The sequence below is a fragment of the Lates calcarifer genome, linkage group LG20, assembly GCF_001640805.2.
Source record: "Lates calcarifer isolate ASB-BC8 linkage group LG20, TLL_Latcal_v3, whole genome shotgun sequence".
NCBI classification, from domain to species: Eukaryota; Metazoa; Chordata; class Actinopteri; family Centropomidae; genus Lates; species Lates calcarifer.
In genome coordinates, this window is record NC_066852.1 from 12,162,052 (window position 1) to 12,181,839 (window position 19,788).

At 39.8% G+C, this 19,788-nt stretch overlaps 1 protein-coding gene across 2 annotated transcripts; it reads left to right on the forward strand.

The window, feature by feature from the left end:
* Positions 1–1,409: 1,409 nt before the first annotated feature.
* On the forward strand, positions 1,410–19,745 carry pld2 (phospholipase D2). 2 transcript variants are annotated; one of them, XM_051078504.1, is made up of 25 exons: positions 1,410–1,859; positions 5,251–5,298; positions 6,174–6,334; positions 6,422–6,549; positions 7,750–7,892; positions 8,045–8,138; positions 8,650–8,715; positions 8,808–8,866; positions 8,963–9,208; positions 9,304–9,447; positions 9,542–9,625; positions 9,764–9,842; positions 9,954–10,064; positions 10,154–10,363; positions 10,488–10,644; positions 10,735–10,853; positions 11,191–11,304; positions 13,131–13,235; positions 13,639–13,727; positions 13,973–14,086; positions 14,765–14,811; positions 15,098–15,232; positions 16,374–16,527; positions 16,869–16,986; positions 17,087–19,745. In XM_051078504.1, the coding sequence occupies exons 3-25, from the start codon at positions 6,202–6,204 to the stop codon at positions 17,309–17,311; spliced, it is 2,874 nt and encodes a 957-aa protein (XP_050934461.1). In that variant the 5' UTR covers positions 1,410–1,859; positions 5,251–5,298; positions 6,174–6,201; the 3' UTR covers positions 17,312–19,745. The 2 variants fall into 2 exon arrangements, with proteins under 2 accessions (XP_050934461.1, XP_018547795.1); XM_018692279.2 differs by lacking the exon at positions 5,251–5,298 and having other exon boundaries at positions 1,411–1,859.
* Positions 19,746–19,788: the final 43 nt, after the last annotated feature.

Below are 19,788 nucleotides of genomic sequence, written 5' to 3' on the forward strand. Positions count from 1 at the left end.
GTATGTTCATGTAAAAAACCATTTTGATTTTAATGAGGTTAAATTGTTTTTATTATGTATGTGTAAAATAGATTAATAAATAAACAGGCTGAGTAAAGTATTTCATTCTCCATGTAATAATATGGTTAATTTTGTTAAGTCATTTAGAATCTTGCTTTATTCTTAAAATCAGCATGATTGGTCGTAGTGATGTAGTACTGTGAAGTATTTTCAAATCCCCATTAGGCTTTTTCTTTAAGTGTGGTTGAACTCCACCATGTGGTGTGAAACTGTACTACACCACAGCAGACAGGTTGTATTTCCTTCTAACAGTGCCACCGCCAGGCCTACGTTCTCAGATTCACACTGAATTTCAGTTGATCATTCATACTTCGTAAATTGTCTAAATTGTCTTAAACTGTCATCACATTGTTTAGCTTTTGCTTATATCTCCTGAGTATTTATCAATATTCATCTTATCACTGTTTATTTCACCTTAGTTAAAACTCAAGAATTGAATGGTCCAATATCATATGCAGTGTATATGTCAAGCTCATAAAGAGAAAAACGAGTGTTACCACATAAAGGGGAAGGAGTATGAGAAGCCTCAGGAGAGGAAGATGGACATGCAGTATGTAGGGAGGACACTGGTAATGACAAAGAATGAACATAAAGTTGTAACATTTACAAAAACACAGGGTCAGGAGGATTAGCCCACAGTGCCCCATTTATGTATAGCAAGTATAATGTTCAATAAAGTGAGGGCACCCTGGCCTAGGTCCTAGCAGTCACTGCAAATGAGCTGAAGTAAACTGCTGCAGAATAAGGTCTGGTTGTCTGAAACTTTAACCAGGTTGTGGGCAGTTCACTGAAAACCTGACACCTTTTGTGAAAGGTTACTGAAAAACTAGATCAACTTTTAGTTCAGATAGGGGTGTAGTTGTAAATATTTAGTACTGTCTGTGATGGGTTTTAGTGAAATGCAAATCACTATCCAGATTTAGGTCAGTTTTCATGTGCTGTCACATCCTTCGCAGACCAGTTATCAGTCTGCTCCTTCTGTCTGTACATGCTGATCTCTTTAAACACAACTATTACAATATTTCCAGATAAATATGGATACATTCCCATCTAAATGTATCTCTTCGTGTCTTGCCACAAGGTTAACCTAATTGTACTTCCGGTGTATCTTTTCCATAACGTTAAAAGCTCCCGAAGTTTTTCTGAATTAAAATAACGTGGTACAAAATACAAGGCTGCTTTTAGAAACATATGTCAGAGGTGAAGAAGAAAAAAAAATCTGTGCTAGATTTTGGCTAACGCGGCTTTCATGTTGAAAATGCTAACCGGAAACGTCGTGGTATTTTCCGTGATTGACGTTGAATATGTGAAGTACAGATCAGTAGTTTGATCACGGCCCCTCTCTTCCCCATCCACACATTCCTGAGTGTGTTTCTCCCTGAGGGCACCCAGTCAGGACTTGTCCTGTCCTTCGTGTCCTCGCCTTGTCTCGCCTCGCGGCACAGACATCAGTCTAATCCATGCCTTTTTCGATCTCTGCACAGCTGCACAGATAACAACCTCATCTGTATCATAACACACAGTACACCTTGAGATTATGTTCAAATCTGTGCTGTGTGGAGATAAGTGAAAAGCTGCGGAAACCTCGGTTCAGAAATCTTTTCTTTACTCCTGCTGGACACCCAGTGGGAGGGACTAAATAAGTGTGTATCACCCACGGGGACTAAACACGAACTCCCCTCAGTAACACTGGCTGGAGTACGATGAAAGATTGTTTTTAGGCTTAATATGTGTTCATCGTCTCGTCTCGCATGAGGATTATCTATGTGTGCTGAGCCGCAGCTGCATCTGAAGTGAGAGTAAGTATCTTTTTTTTTTTTAGGCCTAAACTGGACGCACGTTTCTCTCCTCTGTCTGTTTGTATGAGCTGTCGCAGCACTGCCGATTGAGGTTATCCAGATGCAGATGTGACACCACTGAGCTAAAAAGCCTAGAAACTGTTCGTGCGATGTGTAGATTCTTGTCATCAGCTGACATTTTTGGGCGTAGTTTTGTGAACCGAGGTTTAGTTTCTGAGTGGAATGCGGCGCCGTAGGAAACCTGCCGGGAATGGGTGGAGACGGCAAAACTTCGCTTTCAGCGTTTTCAGCCTCTACAAGAAGAGGAGCCTTGATATCCGAGGTGTTAAATGGACTTTACATTATTGTTTCGGCGGTGTGAGGAAGTGGTCCACAGATGTGGGTGTATGCTCTAGAAAACTTCATCTGATGGAAGCAGTAGCTTACACCATCCATGCACCCTTTCCAAACTCCCACCAGCTCTCAAATCAAAGTCTAAGGGTGCGAGTTTCTTCCCCAACATTGGATTTATTGTGATTTATTGTGTCATTAAGCACAACACAAAGTGTGACTTTGTGGCGACGCGTTGCCTCAGTCGCTGTAGGCGACAGGAGGTTTGGGAGGCGGGGGGGTCTGTTAGGGACCAGAGCAGGACACAGTTGACTCAGCACTGTTGTTTTAGTCACGTAGGAATTTATGACAAATATTCAGACCCTGTCCTTTGACTGCACGTGTCACAGTCTGGCGCCCTATATTTTGCTCTGTCTGTCCTTAAAACAGGTGAAGTATGGGGGAAAAAAAGAAAAAGAAAAAACATAACTCTCCACAATGTATTGAAAGTTATATTTTTAAAATCAAATTGCACTGCATGTGCCTTGTTGCCTCTATAATAAGAAATAAACTGATGTTTAGGTGATGTTTATTAACATTTTCGGAACATAATGCACTTCAAGCAGATTGAGCACTGAAAAAGTGCAGAAACTTTTATAAATTTGAGCTGGTTTTGTGATCGTTTGACACATGAAAACACAATTCTCTATGCAAGAGATGCTTTCTTTTGGGTAACTTAACCAAGCCGTACGACCTTGTTACTGACCTCTTCTGGTTAAAGTTTCAAGTGTGTTGCTCTGTTTTCACCTGTAACCACACCCAGCAGTGACTTAGGAGTGCACTGACCATGCCTTGAGTACACCTTGACATCATTGCAGCAAGGTGAAAATTTCAACAATCAGTAAAAAAAAAAAAAAACTCAGCTGCTATCAAGGTGTTCTTTATATGTGTGTGTTTTAGTTACTATTTAGGTAGAATTTTCTATTTCTCTGTGCCCCTGTCTTTTTAAATGTCTCCATTTGCATTTTCCTTGTGTCAGCCACATATATTTTTTTAACCACTTGAAGTCAGAAATCTCCAAATCCTATGTGTAGGTTTGTAGGACAAGGACTGCTGATGCACACACAAATGTTTTTGCACACATGACTGATTATCATAGAGGACCATGAGTGGGTGGAGTGCTGGATTTCGTTTGGTAGGGAAGCTTGAGTGAATAATACAAACATGCTTAGAGCTAAAAACAAGAAAATCTTGTAAAGCCAATCCTGGACCTTTGGCTTCATGGGAAAATCTAACTTTTTTCCAAATAATGTGAGTCTGCTGTTTGTAAGAGGTCATGGCAGATTTTCATTCCTTTGATCAGTATTTAGTTTTCTCATTCAAGCCAGTGCGCTGCTCATTATGTATGCTCAGTGGCAAGTGTGAACTAGCTTTTTCATCCAACTGTGAAGACTGAACAGAGGAGAAAAAAGTCAACAGGACAAAGAGTTTATTTGGCAAACTGTTGTTTTGCCAACATATTTGTCTTAACAGACAGTTGGAAGTGAATTTAAATGACAGGGTTTAATGTCAACGTACATGACTGAATGGTCTAAGAAAGATCTAGGGTTATAAGTGGAAACAACAACAACAAAAAAAAGGATGGATGGAAAAATACAGAAATAGCTTTGAGAAATGGCATTAACATTTAAATTGTAACCTTTTCTTTTCTTGGAAATTACAGCAACATCTGGTAAAGATCAATTGTGGGAATGGGAATTAAGTTCTTCACTAGATAATGGAAACCCAAAGGCATGTTGTTCAGCAGCTTTAATAACCCAATAACTCTTATGTAGGGAAAATACACAAACAACAAAACTCTTGATTGAAATATGATATTTGTTCTGAGGGAAATAACTGAGATAACCACACATTCACAGTACTTCAGAGATTCATATGAAGCATCAGTATTTATTACAGAGCAATGACCTATAACAAACAAATGGATCAACATTTCAAACTTAATATATGAGTGTATTAATTAATGAATAATCTGCCTCCTGTTTGAGTTGCTGGTCATTATCTCAGCTTAAATTGTCTTTTCCTGTCTGTTACATCTCCTCACATGTGACCGAGTTAGGTTACACTTTATCAGCTATTAGCTCTGAGGAAACTGAGGGTTTGTGATCACCATAGGCTGCTAGAACTAAAGCAGAAGATCCTGTCCTTTTTAAAACCAAAGACATTTTTAATGAGCCAAATGACCAAATGTTTTATTGCAGCTGTCTATGACTTATCCTTTGCTTTTATTGCCACTTCTCAAGTATTTAGATGCTACCAATAGCCTTTGGCTAGTAGAGTACAGTACAGGCGATGTACCTACCTAGTGTTCAGTATTACCCCAGCCCTTACCTGCTTATTTCAAGTCAGGCTCTCCTGTAGTTTCTCTTGCGTGCAGCGGGCAAATGGGAAACATTTTTGACAGGCTCTTTTTTCATAACATGTTTTTTTGAATGCACCATAAAGTTACATGTGCAGACATTCACATCATTTCAGTAGGTTTTCGTCACTGTGAATTGTGACACAAATTGGCAGGTACTTTATTGAAAAGTTTCTAATTGGCTAACTAAGCATTTCATGTTGTGCTAAACTATAGAAAACAGATGTTGTTAGTAGAAGCACAACAAAGTAAGATAAGATTGGCAATAATTTTGTAGTGAATCAGAAAGACACTTAGTTCATAGATAGCTGTAACAGTTTTTTTTCTTTTTCATGGAATCAAAAATCTGATTGATGAGTGGTATCTGCTCTATTGTTTTTCTAGCTCAAACTTTTGCTGCTTTAAGCTGCAGGGTGCAGTCAATTTTTGGAGTCACTTTTTAGAATTTCAATGTGGTTCTTAGATGTTCCATTTTCATCTTCATTTCAAACTCTCTCTCCCTCACGTATGCATACGCTCTCTCTCACACACACACACACACACACACACACACACACACACTCTGTCCCTCCCCATTTCCTCATCGCCCAGGAAACCATTCAAAGACATCTACCCACATGCAATACAAAAGGGATCACACACACCTCTTTCTCTCCCTGCTAGCCTCGTCCTAGGCATCTCGAATTTCGCAGTCGATGACCTCATCAACAGGTAAACAGCACCAGGAGCCTGCAGAGTATGAAGGCTCTCTGTTTTTTTGTCATTTTAACAGTGATTTACATAGACATTACATAGTCTGTTGTTGACTTTGCTACTGAATTGTAACTGAGTTATACTTGAATGTCTCTTCCTGTGTGATATGTCGCTTTCTTTGAGGATTAGGTTCACCATAAGAGCCTGCTTGTGCTCTCAGGTTATTTCTTTAACTCCACAGCTTCTTCTTCAGGAACTGAAACTACATCTCCAGACTAGACCAGTAACTTTTGTATGTCGACAGTGACTGCTAATGCTAGGAATGCTGGTACTGTATTATTACCTTTAGTACCACTGCAGCTACAAAAACTCCTTCTTATATTACTAGTGCTGCTGCCATTACTGCTACATAGTGTAGCTAATGCAACTGTTGAAACTGCTTCTTTTACTGCTACTTTTACAAAGATTACTGCTACCATGCATGCTGCTGATACCAGATAATAAAAATACAGTTGAAAATGATAGTTGCTAACGGCCCACCCCAGCATAAACAAAACTGCTGTGAGCATAGACAGTTTACTGTAAACAGAATCTTCAATTAGACGATGTGAAGCCATTAAGGAATATATAGTAGGAGCAAAAGATCAAATGAATACAGCCCAAACCATAAACTTATTTTTTGAGGTACTGAAGTACCACGGATGTCAGGAATGTGACTTTAAATCTCTGCTGTGGTGTGTCTAAAGAGATTGTTCTCAGTTTAATATTTGTTTGATCAGTAGTTTTCTCATGCATGCCAGTGTGGCGCACCTTATCTGTGCTTAGTGGTGAGAAAGTGCCCACACTCTGGACTGTAAATGTAAATCTCCCTTTTCTTCTTGTCTTTGCACCAGGGTAACTGACACTTGTAACAACTGCACGATGGCCAGTCCAGAAGATGTGATCGAGCCAGCGGCTCAGAGCTCGACAGCACAAAACCTGGGGAGAAGGCGTTTCTCACATGACATCCACAACCTTGGTTCAGATGAGTTAGACAGCCTCATGTCCAGCAGTGGTAAGAGACACATTAAAACTAAAGTACGAGCTCCATTGACTGTATCTGTAGAATTTTATTAAAGCGCTCTAATCTTCCAAATAAAAGAGGGCCGTCCTTTCCTGGTGGTGCATCATCTTCCAGAAGTAAAGGAAAAGGGTATACCTTTCTTACTGCCTGGTGTCCCTATTATATGCAAAGTGGACAACACAGAGAAATACACCACTCGCTCAAAGGTACATTTTTAAAAATTTTATTCGGAATAGCATTTACATTTGTTCTTTTCGTGGTTGTTGATAGAAGGTTTCAGAGGAGCTTCAAGTCAAAGCACACACACATACACACAGATTCATCTTAAACTAGTCCCTCTCAAAAATGATTGAACATCTTATAGACCAACTGATCAGACCAGCGCATGATCACTTCAGCATTATTTTCAAGCTTGACTCAAACACCCGTAATCTAAACTTGTCTGTGCTTAACGTGACTGTCCCTGTAAGATGTGGTTATTGGACTACTGTGTGGGTGTGGGAACTTTGAACCAGCAGGCCCAAGTGTTATATTAGTCTACTGTTGTTCACATAGAGAGGTAGGCCGGAAATTATATGTTGAGCTGCTTTGCATTGAGTGTAGCTGCAATGTTAGTGTTGAACAGGTGAGTATAGCGTTGAGAGTGTTTGAGGAAGTGGGTGTTTCTGGGATGCCTGGCTTTACTGCCACAGCCTCCAGGAGCCATTGGGGACCTCATCTAACAAATACTGGGAGCTTGTTTTACTGCTGTCACACATCTATGGACCCAGAGAAGCACCACATGTTGCATTTTGTGCAAAGTAACCCACTAAAAAAAGTGTTGGTAACAGTTGAGATATATATTGGTGGCTCAGTCAGTTTGCATATTATCTCCATGTCTTAGTATACTCATGCTCTGATTTTCCTCCCACTGTCCAAAGACATGGGTCAAGTAAAATGGAAACTCAAAACATGTTTTATTCAGGGCCACATGGTAACCATATTGTCAAAACATTATTACCAAAACTATTCTGTTTACACATCCATTAGATCTGGAAGAGCTACTTTCTGGTTTTAACTTTGATCTGCTTTTCATACTATATGCAGTTTTACAGTGCAGTGGACAACTATAATTGACACTTTGGGTGTTACCCAGATCTCAGCAACAAAATGTATGAGACAGATGTCACCATAATTGATAAGAGGGAAGGACAAAAATGATAAAAATAAGACCCAGGTTGTTCTAAAAGGATTATTCAAATGGTTATTTGCGACTATTTGTCACTAGTAAAGTAAGAATTTGTGTGATAAAGTCAAAACTTCAGTAGATAATAAATGCTGTTCTGTCATTCTTTTTTTTCAGTATTTGATTTCCATCATTTTATACCATCATGCTTATGTGCATCATTTCAATACTGTCCCTGCAGGTCCGTGTAGGCACCCTGTACACTGTGCAGCTAACACATGGTCCTTTCCACTGGACGGTGAAGAGGAAGTACAAGCACTTTCAGGAGCTGCATCGAGACCTTTACAAGCACAGGATGATGATTCACTTGCTGCCCCTGGGAAGGTCAGTGTACCAAGCTGCTCATCTTAATCATGCAAATCAACCTCTCGTTCTGAGAGATGTGCTGTCGAAATGTGAGCGAGGGGTGCCTTTGAGTTTATGCTGACCGATTGCTCAAGCACTGAGTATTTTGAATATTCAAATTTCTCTCAAAGATTTGCAAAGGAGAGGCAGCAGCTGAGAGCCATGTCAGAGGAAATGCCCAGTCTGCATGGGACTGAACGGACCAGAAGGACCTCCAGCAAAATGGTATCAAACAGTCAGATACATGTACAGTATGTCCAGTATCTCCTTTGAATGCACACACACGATATGTCAAAAATTGTGACGAGGTTTTAAATGTATTTTATTTGAAGAACACTGGTGTTCTCTTTAAACAGATAAGGATAAATAAATAAGATAAGGGCTCTTGTTTTTTCTGTGTTGGTTGGAGCTGGAGTTGGCCTGATTAGTTTATTCACTCTGTAAATTTTGTACATATTGATCGACCTAATAACATAGCATTCGGATATTCTATCAATATCACAAGGAAATATTATTTTGGGGGCTAAAACATTTTTATGGTTTTCACACCAAACAATTATTGTAAATCAGAAACATATTGTTGCAAATTTGCTCTATAAAACAAAAATGTTTTTAAAAATTCATACAGTTGCAGGCAAACTCACTGAACCACATGCAAGACTTTGTCACTCTCGCTGCTATGTGCCAAGGTGCATTTAAAGATTGGATCACTTCCTTACCTCCTTCTCTACCACAGAAATACCTTGAGGAGTACCTGAATGGTCTGCTAGAGAATGCATTCTGCAGGAATGATCACAGCATGGTAACAGCTATGAAACACAAACGTATGCAACACACATACAAAGTGGCTGTCATGCAGCATGTTTACATTGTCTCTTGGGGGTTTTTTTTCAGCTGGAATTCCTCTCCGTCAGTGCTCTCTCCTTCGTCACTGATCTTGGACCCAAAGGCTTGTAAGCAAACCTCCTGAGAGTGTGTGAAATACACGGAAAAGTTGAGAAATGTTGATGATAGAGGTTTATTGTGAAACATCTGTCAACTTGTCTCAGGGAGGGGCCCATCATCAAAAGGTCAGGGGGTCACCGGATCCAAGGCCTGAACTGCATCGGTCATCATCAGTTCTGTTTCCGCTGGTCTCGCCGCTGGCTGGTGGTGAAAGACTCCTTCCTGCTGTACATGAGTCGAGACAACGGTTGCATCAACTTTGTGTTGCTGTTTGACCCAGAGTTCAAAGTGAAAGTAGGCCGTGCTTACACAGACACTAAATATGGAGTCTGCATCGAGAACTTCACTCGGTAGGTCGGCTATGTGTTTGATTATAGTATGACAGTAGACGTCTGTGGTTATGCTTTGGTTGCAATACACAAATTGCCTGTTTGTTTTTGTTTAGGAGCCTGATCATCAAATGCTGCAGTTACAGACAGTCTCACTGGTGGAGTCATGAAATCAACCGGCTGGCAGAATCCTGTGACTTTCTCAAAATGCAACGTTTTGATGGGTTTGCTCCACCACGCGAGAGCACGCTCACTAAATGGTCAGATATGCAGTCTACCTTAGATTTACAACTACCTGTCTTCAGTTGTCGTCCTTATTTCCTAAACTTGGCGGTTTATTGGTATTGTTTGAAGGTTTGTGAATGGAAGCAACTACTTTGCGGACCTGGCTGATGCTCTCGAACAAGCCAAGGATGAAATCTTCATCACAGATTGGTGGTAAGTAACAGCAAGATCTGGTGATGATGCTTCATTTTCTCAAAAAGAAACTTCTGCGTAACCGCACCATTCAAGTATTTTAGCTACAGATGAAGCATATTTCTAATGTGAATAAGTGTTACATGTCTTTTTTCTCAGGCTCAGCCCTGAAGTGTTCCTCAAGAGACCAGCAACTGATAACTACTGGCGCCTGGATGAGATACTCAAACGCAAAGCAGTAGGGATTCTCTCTGTCTTGTTCTTCTCTTTTTAAGAATTGAAATGATTTTCAAATTTCACATCCTGTTTTTTCAAATGGTGTCGCCCCTCTTTGAACCTTTTCCCTCAGGAACAAGGAGTCAAAGTGTGTGTTCTTCTGTACAAAGAGGTAGGGATGGCGCTTGGCATCAATAGCGAGCACAGCAAGAGGACTCTTATGAATATGCACCCAAACATCAAGGTCTGTCACCTCTTTGCATAATTTTAATGGCTACATAATCACCCAGAGGCCTCATCTCATGTTTTAACCTCAATTTTTGCATCCATCAGGTAATGCGACACCCTGACCATGTGTCGTCTGTGGTGTTCTTTTGGGCTCACCATGAAAAAATGGTGGCCATTGACCAAACAGTAGCCTTTGTCGGGGGGATAGACCTGGCGTTTGGAAGGTGGGATGACAGCCAGTACCGGCTGACTGACCTGGGTTTGACAGAGACGTCCATCAGTGCTGCTGAGGGGGAGCCAAAGGGAGATACAGTAGTAAGAACATGTTGAGAATTTCTTTTTAGCTTCTTGATTGCAGTTAATCAAACATTAATATGTTTACCATACTTCAAGAACCAGTGTGTTTTCACAGATGCCAACTAATGTCTCTGTTAACCAGGATAATGGTGTGGCTGATGGTCCAAAACCTTCTGAACCAGATAAGCCAGCAGAGCAGGGCCCTGATGACCTGACTAGCAACACTAAACTGTGGCTTGGCAAAGACTACAGCAACTTTATCATGAAAGACTGGGTCCAACTGGACAAACCGTTTGAAGGTACATTACCTAATCTCACACATACACATGCAAACACACTGAGAGTCTCTGAGCAAGGAGCTGGAAGGATTTCTTTTTATATTTTTTCAGATAATGTCGATCGCACTCAAGTTCCTCGCATGCCGTGGCGTGATCTGTCTGCAGCTATTCACGGCAGAGCTGCCAGAGATGTAGCCCGCCATTTCATCCAGCGCTGGAACTTCACCAAGGTCAGACTCGAAGGAAGGTTCTGTCTTTTTAAAGCTACTTGGGTTTTATTGTTATAGTTTTGACCTGAATATCTGTAGGTTCGCATAATTTCGTAGATATCCTAATCATTTCAGAAACTGCTTTGCTGGAATCAGCTTTATAAATGAATTTACAGATATATAATCTATCTGAGACTTGTGTTGCTGTGGCCTTACTAAAGTTTTTAGGCTGTTTTCCACAATATCTACTATGTTATGTGAGTAACAGGGAAATATGACTCAGAAAGTATGTAGTAATAGCACAACTAACAGGAAGAGCAAATTTCTGGCTTCTGCTCATTTGCTTTGTCTTCTCTAGATCTTCAAAAACAAGTACAAGGACGACTTCTACCCATACCTTCTTCCCAAGTCTCAGTGTACCGCTGACTCACTCTCATTCATGGTGCCTGGGTCCAAGAAAGCCAAAGTGCAGGTATTAATACACACACAGTTATCACAGATGATGTCAGTATCTTTGCAACACCTGTGCAAAAAGTTGTGTGGGTGGATAATGTGAATGCTATGTAACTTACAGTCTGCCCCCTGAACAAGACAGGGAGTTGCCATATTTCAGTTTTAACAAATGCACAACATAGACTTACAATAAACACAAACAAGGGACGGTGTGTAACAGTGCAGAAGAAACATTACTACTCTCAACTTGTCACTGTACAATTTTATTCCCTTTCATTCAATGAACTCCCATCACTGCCAGGTTCAGTTATCTGGGTAATGCAGTTCTTTTCGGCCTTCAGTCTCAATACAAAGACTACTCCAATGAGACGGTAGCGTTCCAGAGAAATCAGACTTTTCTATTCACAATGGGTGGCATTTCTACTGGAGAACAGTGGGCAGTTGTAAAGAGTTGTATTGAAGAGAATATCAGAAATAGGCTTCACACTAACACCAGCCAGAAAGATCAACCCCAGGTGCTTTATATCTGTGATAACACAGAAAACTAACAGAGTAGTTATAGTATGACTTAATGTGTATGTGGGAAAAAGATGTTTGTGTCACACAAGCCACAAGTTCCATTGGTATCTTTAAAGAGGCCTCATAAAAGAAACCATGCTTCTGATCATCTCCATATTAATGTAGAGAAATTAGTGAAACAACTGTAATTACTACAAACAAACAAGACCAATGCCAAAAAGACTGAAGGCCCCTACTGGCCTCTACTCTGCATTTTCCATCGTGTGACACCAAGTTGGACCTAGCGGGAAATCAGAGGGATTTATTTACAGTACAACAAAGAGACACTGTTCTGGCGTTTGAAATGCAGCTAAAGTATTCAGAGTTGTTTCGCAGTGGCAGATGGTGGAACAAGAGTAAAGCCTGTGGAACAAAATCACTTCCAACATGTTTATCCTGTTCAGTAAAGCCAAAGAAAACAAATGTACTGCCAGGGACAGGGAGAGGAGGAACGAGTGGAAGCATCTTATTTGCAACAGGCTTCATGGGAATTGTGGTCCCGATTGTGAAAAACACTAGCATTAGCAAGACAACTGACAAGAGATGAAAGCTGTCATTCTTTGTTGTAATTTAATATGAAAGTGATGCTAACAATGCTACATGTAGCAATTTTTGTCCACTAGGGGACAGAATAATTGCGAAATAAGGTGACAAACACGGACCTGACATTGTAGCAGTGTAACACTGAGCTAAAGTGAAGGTAAAATAGTGTATTTCACATTTTTAGTCCATCACAGTGATAAACATTTTCTTACTATCAGCAAAACTATTGTCACTCAGCATCATGTGTCGTGGTTTTGAGGTGTTCAGGCAGCAAGTGTCTGGTAACAACAGATTTTGCTGTCCGTATTTTCTTATTGTATTGAGGGCGGTGGCCTGTAACTCTAACCCTTGCTCCTCTCTGTGCTGTAGCTTTCCGATGAGCTTGTGTTGCTCCCTTATTCAGATTTCAGGGGCAGCGTGTTGACAGGTTTGATCCCTTTTTGTGAGTGTTGTGTTGAAGCTGCACTAACAAACTGAAATGACAAATAAAAATGAATGCAGCAGTTTCTGTTCCCCGTAGGCTTAGTTACAAATGCAAGAAATAAACAACACTTGGATGCTTAAATTTACTGAATGACACCAAGTTAAGAAAGAAAACACTCTTTAAGATTGCAGTGTGCATACCTTAGTGACAAACAATGGTGGCAGAAGTTTTGCAGTAATTGCATAAATGTGGATCTTTCCTCTGAAAAATAGACTACACAAAATGTATACAAGGACAATTTTTCTGTGTCATTTTCTCAGGTGTTGCGCTCTGCCGATCGTTGGTCCACTGGAACCTGCGAGAGCTCGATTCTAAAAGCCTACATCAACACCATCGAGAAGAGTGAGCACTACATCTACATTGAGGTAATGCAGGAAAGCCCCAGGTATTTACAGACAAAATGACTATCTGTGCTTTTTAATGAGTTATTTTACATCTGAGCATTTAAACAGACAAACCGTTTTGCAATCAATGTTGTTTATTTGAGAGATGCAGTGCATTTGTTTCATTCATACCAATTGCTGATCTGTTTTTGAAGTATATATTAGCCGTCCTTTATTTTTGATGTTTTTGCCTGAGATTCTTACTTACATACCATTTGACACATTAATTTCACATTGCTGAGAGATTCTTTGGCCGATGTGTGTCTAATCGTGAGGTTTCATGAGCCTGAATTCAGTCACAGCTCGCTCCCTTCCTTGCCAGCTACCTACCTATGTTAGCTCTAACCTCATACTAAGCCACCATCTGCCTTCTCTCTGCCCTCAGAACCAGTTCTTCATCAGCTGCACTGACGGGAAGACCGTCCATAATGGGATCGGTGATGCAATTGTGGAGCGAATCCTGCGTGCACACAGGTCTGGTTGGAGTGAACTGCCTGCCAGATTTATGTGGCGCTTCATTAATTTTTTTTATCCACACATTCTTGAACCTTGTAGTTACAAAGCAGCTTTTCATGAAATCTGTGCTCAAGGTTGGATTAAGACATGTTAAACCAAACATAGCAAAGAGTGCATTTCATTGAACAGTGCACTGAACTGTACTAATGCTTAAACTGTAAAGTTGTGTACAATGTGCTTGTTGGCATTGTGTCTTACTGCAGAGAGCAGAAGAAGTACAGAGTGTTTGTGGTGATTCCTCTGCTTCCTGGATTTGAGGGAGACATCAGTGCAGGTGGTGGAAATGCCATCCAAGCTATTCTGCACTTCACTTACAGGTGAGAGCCTCTTCCTCCTATTATTATTCTGCACTCAGCCCATAAACCAGAACAAGCACTGTAACTTACAACAACCACAGGAAAACACCACCTCTGAACTTACACTGGACTCTGAGACATTTCCAATCTGTTGAGTTGATATGGATTTTTCTTATTTGTGCTAAAATGATGGAGATTATAGGTTCCATGCCCTCAAGACCTTTCTATGACTGTGTCTCTAAAACAGCTTCAACAAAAACTGAACATTAAAACCATCATGAAAGTAGAATTTATTGCAGGACTGCATTAGTTTTATAGCTTTACTAAAACTGGAAATTTGAAATTAGAAAATGTCCCATTCCTTCCTTTGACTGCTATTCATTACAAGATATATGTCATTTCTATTTTTTTTTTTTTTTAATAAAAGTGGGTAAGATCATTAAAATATTTCATAATGTAATTTGATGATTGGATGCTGTTTAATAGCACAATGGAAGGGTTTCAATCAGCCACAAGTATAACTGGAGAGAAGCTTACTGCTTTTGTTTTATCATTATAACCAAGTGATTTATCAGATTAAAGCTGCATCACAGCAAGTGATAATGCATCATAAGTCTAGTCAGCATGTTGTTATTGATGGAATTATTATTGTTCTATATTGTGTTAATTGCTTAATTTAATGCAACTCTAATTTCCTAGGACCATGTGCCGAGGGGAACACTCCATCCTGTCAAGGCTTAGTGAAGGTGAGTCACTTATCTGCAAATTAAATTAATCTCAAAAATCCACCTGCCATCACTCAACTCTCACCTGTTTCCTCTCTAACATGGCTTTCTTTCTTTCTCCTTGTGTCGCTCCCTTAAACTGAAGCTACTGGTACTAGGTATCTGCCCACCAGTCTCCATTTTCATCCTTGACTTGTCCATCTTCTTTTTACAAACACGTTAAAAGCCCATATGGCTGTGTGAGTTAAATCTTGACTGTGTTTGTACATCATCCCTTGTGAGTAAAGTCAGTTTGGTTTGCTCCCAGTTGAAGACAAGTGGAGCGAGTACATCACCCTCTGTGGCCTGAGAACACACTCTCAGCTCTCCGAGTCGCTTGTCACAGAGCTCATCTATGTTCACAGCAAGACCCTCATTGCTGATGACCGCTGCTATATCATTGGTGAGTCACCACCGGCACAATCTCATTCATAGACCGATTAGCATTTCCACCGTGAGTCATAATTGAGCTCCATGACAAAACAGCTGATCAGTAATCTCTTTCCACAAATATCAGACATGACAGACTGCTGGCTTCAGTTAAAATGTTTTTAACAAAATGTATTTTAATGTACTGGCTTTCAATGTGGCTATGAAGCTACAGTGTAAGTGAATCAATACATTTTAGCTCTGGTTTCGTGTCACCTTTGAAAACTGGCAAATATAACTGGTAAGATAAAAATATGCAAGTGAACAAATATATCGACATTATAAGAATGAACTATAAGGATGATTTTAAAAAAGTATAATGGAAATCTAAGCTCCTTAAGTAGGCTGTACTAAAACATAGTGGCCAGAGGATATTAAGAAGTAATGAAGGACAATGTACACTATGTGTGTTAAAAAGCTGTACAAATAGTTAGGATCTTGTTTTAAATTCAGTTATTTCAGTAGCCTTAAAGTTATCATACTTTAGATTTTAATTATATCAAACCTCATTTTTGACACTTATTATGGTCATCATTTCTTAAGCAATAGTCATTCAATTTACAGACATTCTGTAATTACCTCAATATATAGTAGTTTCATTCTTGGTGGCAAAGACCATTCCCAGACTGGATTTAAATTGCTTTCACACTCTTGAGGGAATCATAAGAAATGATGCATGCATGTAATCCAGAGTTATAGTTTGTAATCTTATCTCACTGATACTGTGCACTCTCCTAACACCGTACTGGAGCTGTATTAAGTTACTGCTAGTACAAACTGAACATTTGTTCCCATTAAAAGCATTCAACTGGCAAAACAGGGGGTGGCCTTTATTGTGAGGCATTCACAGGAAATGCAGTTAACTAGCCGTTGTTCATCTAAAATCTTGCTAGGACTGAATCTTAAGGATTACACAGCAAACAATAACTATACATATTACAAAGAACTGAACAAGAGAAAACTTTAGAACAGCACTCATTCCAAAAAGAATGTCTACTATTATTGATTTGATATTTAGTCTGATAGTTACTTAATGTGTTGAATACTGGTTTGACAGGAATAATGTCTCTGAAAGGACAGATTGTAAATGCTTGTACACTCCACTTGTGTTTCAGGATCAGCCAACATCAACGACCGCAGCATGCTGGGCAGTAGAGATAGTGAGTTGGCAGTGTTTGTGGAAGATGAAGAGAGGGTCCTCTCCGTCATGGGAGGGGAAGAGTACCAGGCAGGACCCCTCACGCTTGCTCTGCGCAAAGAGTGTTTCAGGTCAGTACAAAATATGTATGACCATTAACGGTTACTACCTATACACGTGATAGAGTTTTAATGGGAATATTACCTGCCTGTCTCTCATGAAAACATCTAGCCTACTTTTGGTAATGGGAAGTGTCAGGTGAAATGCAAACTGACAACAAGTGACAAACCGTCATTCTCAGATGACAATTTTGGGAAAAATAGTAAGATTTCTTGTAAAAAAGCTATTTAGTTTTACTCTTACTTACAGACTTTTAAATTACAGTGTTACCGTCTACAGAACAGAACCTTTGTCTAAATGTTAAACAAATTGTAAATGCAAATGTTTGGCTGCTATTTCTTTTCCTTACCAGTGTCCTTGTTGGAGCTTCTTCAGACCCCAGTATCAATATTGACGATCCAATCAGTGATGATTTCTTCTTCATGGTCTGGAATGCGTCTGCTAAACTGAATGCCACCATTTATGACAAGGTATACATTAAAGCAAAGATTGTGTATTGTAAATCATTTTATTCCTGTCAGTGTAGTTTCAGTTTTCTTACCTTTTCCTTTGTCCTTTGCTGTGACACAGGTCTTCAGGTGCCTGCCACACAACTCTGTCCACAACATGCAAGAGCTGAAGGAGTACTCCTGCAAGGAACGTCTCTGCGACACAGACCGCGAGCAGGCCATAGAGGAGCTGAAGGCCATCCGAGGGCTGCTGGTCCACTTCCCCCTCAAGTTCCTGTGTGAGGAGAACCTGTTGCCTCCACTGAACACTAAAGAGGGCATGGCTCCTTTAGACCTGTGGACATAACCGCAACTCGGCCCAGATCAAACCACTACAAAACAGCTGAAGGGCTGCCGTGCCACATGCTCCTCCTTGTAGTTTCAGCTCACAAAATGCTCAGCACAATACACTAAAGTAGTTACAGCACAGGCACTTCACCAGTGAGGAAAAGACATCACCTAGCACAACATATTTTATAATCACTGATGTTTTTTATATTGTGTTTTTAACTGACGATGGGCTAGTCTGAACATAACCACTGTAGTGTAGATTTTGTGATGATTGATAATCTGCTAGAACAGTAGATGAACCTCCACTGGCCAGTCTGTTCATGATGGCAGCCTCTGCTTCATAACTTCTACAGTGCAATCTGAACTGCAGGGCTGGCAGTGGTGCAAAACAAAACATAAATGAATGTATGAGTCAGGAGAGGATTGCAAGGTTGTATTGGAAATCAAGCATCTCACATGATCTGGGAACATAGTGTACATTTGTTGGTGCAAGGTTTTTGGGTGGGTGGGTGTCTCTGTCTCTATCTCTGTCTCTCTTTCTTTCTCTCTCCCTCGCTCTCACTCTCTCCCTCTGAGGCTTCACCTCTCACTGCAGTGCCAGCAAATCTGTCAGAACATTTGTGGTTGTTATGGTGACGGATATGACTGGATTGGAGCTGAAATAAAGACTGGATAGGGCAGAAAAGGGAGAGTGCTGATAAGAGGGATAACTTGCTAAATCAGGATGGTGTACCGGAAAATAGAAGGTAATATGCTGAAATATGTTGTCATGTTTTTTAAAAAGAGTCATCATGACAACCGAGTGAATTATTATTTCACCATGTTGTCAGGAGTCCAGAACAGAACATTCCACTATCCACTTGGCTTTGAGAAAGCTGTGTAAAGCAGAGACACATATTGTTTGACCATTTTACATCTATTTCTGTGTGTGCTCCACAACGTTGTGTCCAGGTGTCTTGCATGTCAATCCTATATTAATTTGCTTACAGTACACATTTGTTTAGGTGTGTTACATTTAGCCATAACACTGTAACTGAGTAGTGACTTCATGTGGCTTTCATTCATGGTGCAATTTCCATAGTTAGAGCATCATCAAGTCATATTTATAATCTTAAACTGCAAAGAATTTGAGGTTTTCTTCAATATAAAATGTTAGTTATTTTCTTAAGAGCTGTTAATTGCTTTCACTGAGCCACAAGTAATTAATTTGGAAAAGTCTTGCACTGGACAAATATGTAGCAACAGTGATAAGTGTAGACAGGCAACTTCCCTTTCTTTAAGATATTGCATTGACTGATCTGGAATTCAGCAGAACATACAATAGATGGCTTCCACGTGTCACAAAACAGGACTCAGGTTTTTGTGTAATTATAAAATGTAATAAGCATGTTTCAGCTGCTAGACTTGGGTGACAGAAAAGAGAAAGGGAGTTTCACCAAGGTTGGTGGGGTGGGGTAGTTGACCTGAGATTGGACACCAGGTGTTAGTTAGAACATTTTTATCTGTTTTGGGGGCTTCTCATATGGAACACAAACTGGCCAAGTTTATCAGTGCTTCTGTAGAGCACTGCTGTCATATCTCTGTTTTTAGAGAACAACCAGCAGAGAGGCAGACAAAAGGCAGCACAAGAAGCTTATGAATTGGAATTTATGTTACAGAATTTTTTAGCCTTTTGGAGGTGTTGCTGTTAAACTTTGAAATATGTGAAAAAAAATTGTCCCATGTGATTTAGAGATTTCTGTTGTCTGATAATATGGACTGATGGATTGATGTACAGGACATTACCATAATCCAGGTGATAATCCAAAAAAAAAAAAATTGTAAACTTGTTGAACCCATGACAGAGCCAGAAAAAGTGCATAGATTGCTTCATAAACTTCTGAGAAATGTCTACAAGACTCACCTGCACTACCTAGGTGGGTTCCGTGTAGACTTGTCTGTGAATGTGATGCATGACAAGTGGCCCACGTGAACCCTCACCTCTACATGAAACACCTTTCACAGCAGAGCCAGTAAACCCATTTCTCTATAACCCACTGTATGTGCTAGCCTATCTTTATAAAGCACAAACTAGTTGCTTTGAGTGGTATTTGTTGAAAGATTATGCAGAAATGTCTATGATATATTGAGAAGTGACCTTATACTGTTTCTATCATAAATTTTATTTTTATTTCACTTCTAGCCAGCATTACCAATACATTTTTATGATTATATTATTAATAGAATGTTTTGCTGTTTTAGTCATGCCTATTATTCTGAACAGTCACTATGTGAAAACCTGTGGGTGCATATGCAGTCACTGATGTATCAGTTACTAATACTCAGGGGTAGAGAGATAATAAATATTATTATTCAGTCACTAAAGTGCAGTTATGAATAGCTTGTACTTCCAGGTATGTTACTTTTCATGTTTCCTCAATAAACTTTTTTTTATGGAATTTCAAAGTGAATACCTTCTTTTAATGTTATTTAAAGTTATTTAAAAATATTATT